This window comes from Pseudorasbora parva, chromosome 18, assembly GCF_024679245.1.
Source record: "Pseudorasbora parva isolate DD20220531a chromosome 18, ASM2467924v1, whole genome shotgun sequence".
In the NCBI taxonomy this organism is placed as follows: Eukaryota; Metazoa; Chordata; class Actinopteri; order Cypriniformes; family Gobionidae; genus Pseudorasbora; species Pseudorasbora parva.
The window spans coordinates 25,758,564-25,769,502 of NC_090189.1; the positions used below are offsets into that span (position 1 = coordinate 25,758,564).

The 10,939-nt window shown below is 41.3% G+C and overlaps 1 protein-coding gene across 1 annotated transcript; it reads left to right on the forward strand.

The window, feature by feature from the left end:
* Nucleotides 1-1,429: 1,429 nt before the first annotated feature.
* On the forward strand, nucleotides 1,430-7,976 carry LOC137046393 (serine/threonine-protein kinase pim-1-like). Its single transcript, XM_067423586.1, has 6 exons — nucleotides 1,430-1,760; nucleotides 2,020-2,238; nucleotides 2,546-2,691; nucleotides 2,841-3,219; nucleotides 3,437-3,613; nucleotides 7,292-7,976. The coding sequence occupies exons 1-6, from the start codon at nucleotides 1,430-1,432 to the stop codon at nucleotides 7,417-7,419; spliced, it is 1,380 nt and encodes a 459-aa protein (XP_067279687.1). The 3' UTR covers nucleotides 7,420-7,976.
* Nucleotides 7,977-10,939: the final 2,963 nt, after the last annotated feature.

Below are 10,939 nucleotides of genomic sequence, written 5' to 3' on the forward strand. Positions count from 1 at the left end.
CTCTACTGCGCAACTCCGGTCCCGAAATCACTACTGCACAGACTCGGTCCCAAGATGTCAGCGCCGTGCAGGCCGCCTGAAAGCTTCAAACTGCCAAGTGGAAACGGATGATGTTGCGTTGTCCATATTTTTTTAGAGTCTATGTCCGGGAGTGACACGCGATGACTCGCTCGCAAGATGACAATGCCCAGCTCTCCCCTACTTTAAGCTTCAGAACGGCTTATCAGAATCTTATGGGTGACGTCACGGACACTACCGCCATATTCACAGTCACAGTCTATGGAAAAAAACATATAAGGAGATTGATGAATGAATATAATAGCTATACAAGTTTCACTTTTAGAATGGAATTAGTGAAATCAACTTTTTGATGATATTCTAATTATATATGGACAGCATGTCCATATTGGTTTCAAACACTAAAAAATAAAAAAGGTTAATAACTAACACTGGTGGTGGTTGATGGGAGACCACCGATATGATTGCAAAACACTTTGGGGATAGCTACAGTAGCCTTGTATGCCTCATTCATTTATTCATTCTATAATTCCAAATAGGCTATTAATATATTTTTTGTAATGGCATTTGGCTAAATACATTCAGGAATACATTGATACAAGAGTCAATTTTGTGTTTTACATGTCATGTGGTTGCCTCAAAAAGTATTTGGACAGTTCAGCCACACTTAATATGGCATTACATTATCTGCAAACAGATTCTTATTTTTCTCAGAAACTAACTTCACTTCTCTGAGCCATTCTGGCATTTACTTTTAACCAACTAGTGAATGTGTAAAATCAAGATCACACAAGTTTACCATTGAGTGTCTACATCCAATTTAAATGTGGCTAAATATTTTGGGAGCCAATGCACAACTGAACCATGTCTTTAGGCTTTCTAGCTCTAAAAAAATTAATAAGGCCTATTAAATGTTTAAAATGAAATCTGTAGTAATAATAATATTAGGCCTAATAACAACAATAAAAAATATTAATTTATGCAATAATATAGGCCTAATATACATTTTGAACCACACAAAGATTAATAAATAAAAAATGGTGAAACAATATAGGCATATGAAAAATAATATGACCATTAAAAAAGTTTTTAATGAATCTACATTGTCCTAGGCCATAATGTTATCACTTGGCCACTACAGTGTGTGTTATATGCATGTTTCAATGCGAGTTTAATACCTTCATATTTTACAGACACACACACATATTACTGGCATCATTTAAAATTACTTGAATGTTTGTGATAATCTCCTGTTCTGAGCCCTTATAACATCATAGAGGAAATAGAACGTTGACGCGAGACTATAAAGCTCGAAACTCACCTGCTCACTTTGTAGCGAGTAAGGAGTTGTGTTTTCAACAGTGTTTACGGTGTGTTTGCAGTTGTTGATAGCATTTTGATCGTGTTGATTATGGGACAGCGACTATCCCGTAAAGAGAACGCTAAGGGAGGTGGTGAGTGCGTGCACTGGGGAAATCTCTGTACACCACTGACACCCACCGACCACAAGGCGGAGCACCACCCTAGTCCTGACGAGACGCCTGTGGGTATCGGTGAGGGAGGCGAGCAGGAGAGAAGGGAGAAGGAGAAGAAGAAAAAGAAGAAGAGGAACTTTCGAAAGTTGGTTGCCTCTTTCTTTTGTTTTTCTTGCCCCAAATCCACCAAAGCTCAGGGTGCGCAGGTGGAACAGGGTTTGGTGGAAGAGGACACTGATGAACCCCCATCCAGGAGCTGTACTGAAGGTAAATGATAAGCAAATCATTAAAAGTTCTCTTAATCATTTACAAAAATATATTAATGCCTCATTACAATCATACATTTAAAAAAATGCAGATCAATTAGCCTACTTACTCTATGTGATAAATAGATGAAATAGTTTGAAGACTAATCTTTAAAGATGTCAAGTAACCAAATTTCCCCTAAATAAATAATATGTGTATGGAATATTTTATTGATATTATTTTATTAAAACAAGCTTTTGGTTGATATTCCTCTATTTAGATCAGACTTCTCTACAGGACGTCATCCTTACTGTAGAGGACAATGATCATCAGGAACCTCCTTCCAGTAGTCCTGAACTCTCTCCTGCTACTGATGATGACCAGCAAGTGGAGGACGTCCTGTCTCAAGATCAGGATAGTCCAGGCAGTCTGTCAGTGGGTGAGATCTCACCACATCTGCTGAGACAGCTGGACCGTGATGAGATCAAGAGGATCGAGTGTGAGTTTACTGCCATAACCCAAAATAAAACACGTACAAAAATATTATTTAAGGAATATAAATGTAATTAATTTAAATAATGCAGCTGTAACATTTCTTTTAGTATTTTTTAAAAGGTTTTTTAAGGCACAAACATTCTATACATTTTTTAATATGTGATTAAAAGTCATTAAAAGTATATTATTTATATGAGAATTAGAAACAACGTTCTAACAACAGTTAGAATAAATATGCAACACTGTAGCACACTGCTTTATTACACAATTCAAAAATAATAGTAATAATTGTAATAATAATTTTTTAATAGACCACATTGGCTGGAAATACGCCAGCGGCAAGAAGATAGGGGAAGGAGGATTCGGCTCTGTCTTTGAAGGGACCAGATGCAAAGATGGCCTTCAGGTTGCTGTGAAATTGACAGCAAAGACAAAGAACACCCCATACATCAGCCTTGTAAGTAGACTGTGCAGTCTATGTCTTTTCCTCTTAATCACTATTCTCAATTTATGACATCATAGATGAATCACAAATATTTCAATAGACTTAAAATCCTCATTTGAGAAACCACTTCCATCTTATTATCATTAAATTGTATCTTCTAGCCTAACCATCACAGACCAGTTCCTCTTGAGGTGGCCCTGACACTCATGGCCAACCAAGGGCCCAGATGTCGCCACATCATAGAGCTGCTGGACTGGCAGGACCATCCTGACAAGTACGTCATGGTCTTGGAGCGCCCGTTGCCCTGCATGGACATGCACAGGTTTTGGATGAATAAAGGCAGACTCTTCAGTGAGGAGTTGGCGCGTCACCTAATGTGTCAGGTGATTGACGCTGCTGCCATCTGCTGTTCCCGGGGAGTCTTCCACAGGGATGTCAAGATGCAGAACCTCCTGGTCAACACAGAGACACTAGAGGTCAAATTAATTGATTTCGGCTGTGGGGACCGCCTGATAAGCTCATCCTACAAAACCTACTCTGGTATCTATCTTTCAAACTTATAGTTAGGGATTTAAACTCAAGTTTCCAGTTACACCATGTCTTAATCAAATGAGACATAGCGAGATATTAACAATGCATTAACAAAATTCTAAATTATTTTTGTTGCCTAAAATGTAATGCCATTTCAGTCAGTGTAAAGTAAGAAAACATGCAGTGGTAAAGCAAACTTTGAAACACAACAAACTCTGTCCTCCAGGAACAAAAAGGTACTGCCCCCCGGAGTATTTTGAAAAGGGAGAGTACTATGGGAAGCAGGCAACGGTGTGGTCGCTGGGGGTGCTGCTGTTTACTATGATTACCAGCCTTTTCCCAGACAGCAGCGACATCGAGTTGATGGATGCCGATGTCTGGTTCCAGCCGGGCTTCTCAGATGGTGAGAATTTAATTACAACAAAGAAGGACAATGGAACTGTTAAACATGCAAAACAGAGATGACTGTGTTTTTTTTTAAAGATGTTGTTATGGATAATTCAGGAATCTCCTCCAGTTTTACAGCTTAGACGACAAGTTTAAAGGGGTGATGAATTAAGAAATCAACTTTCCCTTGAGCTTTTGATATGTAAAAGGTCATGGTAATATAAGAATATTCTGTACGTTTCAGAGCTGAAAACTTCCTTGTTAGTCAAAGAAAAGCTTTTATAGACAGGGGTGCACATAACTTTTTCAGTGAGTTACTCAGGTGAGTACCAGGAGATGGTGTTTGGTACTCACATATGTAGCGTTGAGTTAATAAGTGCAGTCTTCGTCACTGTCCTCCGTGTCGCCACCACTGTCCTCTTCACTGTCGCCTGCTTCACTGTCCTCTGCTTCAGCTTCCTGCATGGTAGATGAAGATGCTGCAAATGCACCTCCCTGTCCTTGGTTGAGCCTCCGATTAGCTGTCTCCATCCACAGGTCAACAGCTGGCTTTGGGTCAAATGTCTCTGTGGTCTGCTTTGACAGGTGAATGTGCATCAGGGCTGAGAGACGAGCATGTGACAGACGAGATCGGTACTTGGTTTTTATTATGTTGAGATGTGAAAATCCCCTCTCACAAGCTGCACTGCTTAAAGGCAGTGTAAGAGACAGCTTAACCACCTTGTTGATGTTGGAGTAAGCATCTGGGTTACTTGTATTTACAATTTGGACCAAGTCATGCACAGAAGAGGCTCCCAGGCGTTTTCCTGCCTGCTTTAAGCGCATCCATTCTGTCACAGTGGTGTCTTTGTCAAGTTGCAAGGTGGCCTCATATTTCTTAAGAATGCTGCAAACTGTTGTGTTTCCAAAACTGTGGAGGTCTTGCATTTCCTGAGGCCATGTTGAAGGATCAAATACTAAGAAATGATCACATGACTTGAGGGAGTCATATCTGATTTCAAACTCTTCAATTAACCCCCTGAGTAAGTTTATCTTGTCTCTGTCAGCATCAGCATTCGAAACAGTGTGTGCCCTGTGGCCTTCACCATCAAGCAGAAGTGTGAACTGTCCAATGGCCACCATTAGTTCATCCTTACATTCTCCAATGGTCAGCTTTTCCTTCTGAAACCTAGTGGATGTGGTCTTCAAAATGTTGCCAATGTCCAGCATGTTTGACAGAAAGCACTGAAAACGCTCTGTGCAGATATGCTGCAAGTCACTGTTATCACTCGTAGCCAGTTGCGTTTTAATAGCTGGCAATAGTCTTGATATTTTTAACAGTGTTTCATGCCTCCATGCAGACCATCTGATATTATGAAACTTACCCAGTTTCACAAAGGAGATCCCGTTTTTTTCACAGAGCTTCTTCAGTGCAGCAGTTTTTTTTGCTCCACCTTTTTGTAAATAAAACTGCAGCAACTTGACCACAGAGTGATTAAATGTCTCGCAGTAAGGAACGTTGCGATCAGCTGATTTTGCGCAATTCTCCAGTGTGTGTGCGGTGCACAAAACGTGCACAAGGGAGTCTCCAACCGCAACGAGTTGCCGGAGTTTTGGAACAACGCCGTTGTACATACCGACGTTGACAGCAGCCCCGTCTGTGCACACAGCGACCAACTTTGTTGTCCAGTCATCTAAGCCTGTGTCCTGGAAAAGTCTCACAAGTCCGTCTGTTATGGCCTGCGCGGTTCTGTCAGCACCCAATTCAATCAGTCCAATAAAGTCCGAAGTAAACTCTCCGTTGCTGGACACAGACACAATGTAAACAATTTCCTGCTCAGTTTTTGTGATGTCCTCAGATCCATCAAAAAGCAGCCCCCAAAATTCAGCAGACTGTAACTTGACTCGCAACTCCCCGGTGATGGCGCGAGCGATACTCTGCATGATCCGTGTGCCCCCTTCACGTGAATGATATGCACCTCCGACATTTACTCCTAGCCGCTTCAGTAAAGGAATATCCTCAGAATATGAAGACATGGGACGTGCGTGTTTAGCTTTATGGAAGGCGAGGAGAAAAATATTAAAGAGAGCTTGCCGCTGTTCTTCATTCAGCTTGTCTCGCCATTTGGCAAGAGGGCGACTAGACATTTCTTCTCGGCTAGCTTGTTTATTCGCAATGGCTTGCGCGATATTCGTGTGTTCCTTGCTCTTTTCATGTTTTTCAAATAAAGGATGATTGAAATTCTTTGAGCCCTTATAAAACGCACCTGTTTTGTCTGCTAGATGTGGATTTGAGCGGCAAATTTTGCACCACATTTCAGTGCGCTCATCATTAACTTCAAGCCACTGCACATCTTGAAGCCACTTTTCCGAAAATAGTCTTTTCTTCGGCTCGGGCTCCAGTTGGCGTTTCTTTGAAGGTGGTGAAACGCCAAAAAAGCTGCTTAATGTCTGTTGCTTTTTGGACATCTCTGACTGTACGGTTTGTAAGATTAGATAAGAATCGGTTAAGTACGCAAAGGCGCGTAGTAACACAAGTGGGCCTACGCATTTGTGATTTTTGTTGCGCATGCGTACCTGCGTACCAGTTATGTGCACCCGTGTTTATAGACACCAGGCCCAGAAAACGATCGTGTGCTTCCTCCTGACATGATCGTGCGGTGAAACACGCCTCTACAGAATAATAAGCAGGTCTAAATCAGTAGCCCTGCCAACCGACTCATGGAGCTGATCGGCTCGCGCTAGCCAACAGCAATAAACATGCGGAAGAAGATAGCAAGATATTGCGCTATTCCTGGTTGTGGAAGAACCAACACAGTCGCTGCATAAGCTTCCTTCGGATCCTAATATTAGGACATTTCACTGCGGAATCATTTGTAAACAAATCTCAGGTCGATGCTGGATTTGCAGACATTTGAGATTAAAACACAATGCTGTTTTTTCTATATTGGATCTGACAGGAATGGTGCAACACACTTATGTGAGTAAAATGTGTTTTTTTATATGTAATAATATTGCATTCTTATAGATTGTTTTTATTATGTGTAACGTTACGTGTTTAACAGAACATACCTTAAGCACGCTGGACTTGCAGCATCCCAGGGCTATCCGTTTTCCAGACGGGCTACCAAAAATTAAGCTCAATTAATCTCAAATAGTAAAATAATATTCTTTTCGTGATCTGCGCTGTTCAATCTATCTTAACCTGACATTTGAAAGGAACGCGCGCACAACTTTATATCGACCGATCGGACGGGCCATGTAATACAAAAATAATAGTCCAATTGCGGGTGGATAAGAAATAAATAATTGTGTTTGTTTGATAAAGACATGTACGATCCCTGTGGTTGAGAGAATCATTCGGTTGCTGCTTTCAAAACAATCCCTCCCTCATGTGAACTGACAAGGACATAGATAGGACAGCTGAGCTGAAGCTCATTAAATATGCAAATCTAATCAAATCAAGTCCAATCCTAGCCGTTTACTTCCAAGTCTCCAGTGCAGCACACCCATCAAAACCCAGCATTTTGGGGAGATCCTCAAAACCAGTGTAGAAAATAGCCTATTACTTATTAATTATGATGTTTTTGAATGTAAAAACCACACGAATGTCATTAGTTAACCTCAGACAACAGTATATATATATTTTTAAAGCCAGTTCATGACACCTTTAAAGTTGAAGGTAATGATCAGACATATCCATCTTTCTGCACAGAATGCTGTCGTTTTATTCGGGGTTGCCTGAAGAGCGAACCAGAGCAGAGGCTTCATCTGGAGGAGATGCTCTCTCAGGACTGGTTCAAGGTACTGAGTCTAACATTAATACGTTTGAAGACTTATTGACATTTTCTTGTTTTTGGCTTTTTGTTTGTTGGGATTGATTATCTGAATATAGTCATCAGCGTCCTTTCAATACCTGCTTCAACTGTCATATAGTCAATCCTCATGCACTGCACAGATGACAAGCTGTATTTCTATACTTTATGAGATATCTTTGTCTAACTTGTACAATTTATAAATATTTTTCAGGTCCCCCTGTAGGTCATGAAGAGGGTCAGCCTTGCGTCTGGCGGGCTGACATGATGGCCACTCCGTCCCTCCAGCCTTAGCGTCTTGCGGGGCTGGCAGGCCTCGGTTGCGTCTGGCGCCTTGGCTTGAGGCGGTAGTTTTAGCGTCTTGCGGAACTACTCGTCTAGGGATGTGTACATATTGTAAATACTGTAGTTAGTTTAGTTTAAGTTAGTCTTTCCATCCTCCAGCCTTAGCGTCTTGCGGGGCTGGCAGGCCTTGGTTGCGTCTGGCGCCTTGGCTTGAGGCAGTAGTTTTAGCGTCTTGCGGAACTACTCGCCTAGTGATGTGGTTGCCAAATGGTTTATTTAGTTTTAGTTAAGTTAGTTATGTACTGCACCATCCAATCATATTTTAGTAATGGAGTCACACTCAGCTTTCCAGAGGTCCCTGTCAAGCCATCTCACAAGTTCCTTGCATTGACAGCTCAGAGGTTCCGTGAGCACAGCAAACCTGTCAGGGCCGCTCCAGAAATGCCAGTGAAGGCCATAAAGGTTCATGTCACTGCTGCTGCAGAACCTTCCGAGGCCCCACAGAGGTCCAAGTCACAGGCACCAAAGAGGTTACTTGACAAGGTACCTTTTCAGAGCTGCCCTGATCACAAAACTTCTTGTCCAGGCTTGAAGGTTCTTGCTGCTGCAACCCGAGAACCCACTATAGCCCCGCAGCTGTCATAGCAGCCCCAGTTGAACAGCTTCCAAGCAGTTCCTAACATGATGGAGATGCAGATTCATGCCACGGCTGTCAAAAATTCCCAGCCAAGGCCATCCCACTGCTTCTTGTCATAGCCTCAGCCAGAGCTGGTGTCTAAGGCTGGTCCAGTCCCAGGGCTCTTCTATCAACCTCCCTGGTCACAGAGATCCTGGCTAAAGCAGCTCTGGATCAAGAAGTCTCTCACTTGACTGCATCAGAAGATCCTTTCCTGGTCCCAGTTCTTCCTGTCACTGGTGTGATTGACCCAGGAATATATTACACCTGTGTTCTACATTAAACTGCAATGTTTGTGAAAAAAAAGCACAAAATGTGTTATTTTATTGGAAAAGCTCATAATAATCTGTAAATATGACCTATTCAGATCATGCTTCAGTTCTACCTAGGTTAAGCATCTTATTTTATCAGCTTTCACCAGGTAAGTAAATACCAGGTAAGTAACATCTCAAAAAGGAGTTATAGCAGGTGACCCTACATTTGCTATTTGAAGTTAAAGGGGGGATGAAACACTCAGTTTCAGTCAGTGTCATGTCAATCTTGAGTACCTATAGAGTAGCATCGCATCCTGCATATCTCCGAAAAGTCTTTATTTTTTTTATAATTATATAAGAAAGATGCGCTGTTCCGAGTCTTTCTGAAAAAAGCCGAGCGGGTGGGGGCGTATCGTGTGAGCGGAGCTAAATAATGACGTGTGCGCGCCGCTGTTATTGTGTTGAGTGCGTCGTAAAGCTGTGTCATCCCTAACAGCGGGAAAAAACTTTATTCAAAATAAAAATATGGCTTTTAATCAGATACAGCCATAAATCTATGATCCGGAATCAGACCCAGAGGCTGCAGTTGAACAGGAGCAGCAGCAAAAACGACTAGAGCAGGACGTCTCTATGTAGTACAAGTTATACGATAATTATATAATATGCTTAGCGACTTGTGTTATTTACATATTTATACTTGAATTATATCGTCGTATTTTTGTCTTTGAAGGTGTACATGTGGGAAGTGCAGTTGTGCACGTGTGTGTGTGTTTACGCGTGGTTTGTGTAGACAATTGTAGTAAGCGGACTGGTTTTGCACGGCAGGCTAGTGTTAACATAGAAAGACATGGAATAGTAGCGCATTTGAATGAAGAAGCGCGCTTATTTAGTTCAACATATTTCCCCACTCTTTGTGTATTGTTGTTCGGAGTGCTTTTACAATACACAAACATAAAGTTACACATATAGTGGCCAGCTAAACAAATGTACACGCACTACACATCGCATGCTCCATTGATCAATTAACTATACGTGATCATGTTTGGGCTACTTGATGGGCATAGGCAAAAACACAGACATGAATCAGGCTTACTCACCGCCTGCGGTTCTAACGTTGGGACCTTTATCGTTGGGACTGCTCCATCCTTCAGCATTAGGCGATCGGAAAATCCTGTGTCGAGCTGGGCCTTGTTTATGAAACAGTCGGCACCAAAATGCAGTGAACAGACATAAAACTTTGCGCAACTCAGTTGCTGATCCGGAAAAGCAAATTACATCCACTGTTGCCTTAACGCGGGGTTTTTTGGCAATCTGTACAGGACTGTCTTGGTCTGGCAACCAAAAACTCACTTTTTTGGTGACATTGTTAATTTCTTAAAGTCACATCACCTGTGCAGCGCAGCCTACGAGCCCCGCTTTGATGGGCGTAGCCTGTTGCTTTCGCTCTCTCTCTCCCGCTCTTCCGGTAGAATTGTCCGTACGGCCCATACAAGGAAATTCCGACCTTTTAACGTCAAGTGGACCCATGATCGAAAAAAACTTGCCAAAACTTATGACTAACCGGAAGTAGTATTTTTGACAAAGAAATACTCCCATCAAACGTCCACCTAAACTTTTGAAACTTTGTCTATGTTTAGTATGGGATTCCAAGTCTTTAACAGTGTAAAAAGGTCAGTATGCATGAAACAGCATTCCCCCCCCCCTTTAAAAGTGTGTGATAACAGTCAAATGGCAAATTTGTGTAAAAACGGGATTTGAAAAGGAAATAAAAATGGGTTAGTGGCCTATATCTTTATAAGAAACTGCAACAAAATCAACATACAAAACTGCCAATTTTTCCATATGTTGTAATCACTATGATCACAATATGTAACTGCTTTTAGGTGCTCATAAATGGACATTACTTTGACACAGTCACCTCTGAGAACAGATTACTGTTAATTGTAACATAAAAATGCATTTTCTGTAAAGCTGCTTCTAAACAATATGTATTGTAAAAACTGCAATGTGAACTGAAGTAAATGTGTGATATCACTGTCTGAAACTGTAGACTTAAAGACTTACAAACCATCCACTAAACAAAGCGTATCAACTAGCATGCCATATAACATACCTCAGTGGGAAATTTACCATCAAAAGGCATGTGACTCCATTTTATAACATCCAGGACGATATTTTCACTCAGTTGCATTTATGTAATATTTCCATTGTGCAAATAAACAGCAAATATTACCTTTAAATAAGGGAGAATGCAACAACATCTTGCATCATTATATTAACTATTCCATAGAATAGTAAGGACGTCTTATTGATGTTAAATTAATACTGAAAAT

Bases quoted from the DNA above. Each gene is read 5' to 3' on its own strand.
- LOC137046393 (XM_067423586.1), top strand. From the start codon at position 1,430: ATGGGACAGCGACTATCCCGTAAAGAGAACGCTAAGGGAGGTGGTGAG. The intron at 2,239-2,545 runs GTGAGTTTACTG...ATTTTTTAATAG, and splicing joins TGAGATCAAGAGGATCGAGT to ACCACATTGGCTGGAAATAC. The intron at 2,692-2,840 runs GTAAGTAGACTG...TGTATCTTCTAG, and splicing joins ACACCCCATACATCAGCCTT to CCTAACCATCACAGACCAGT.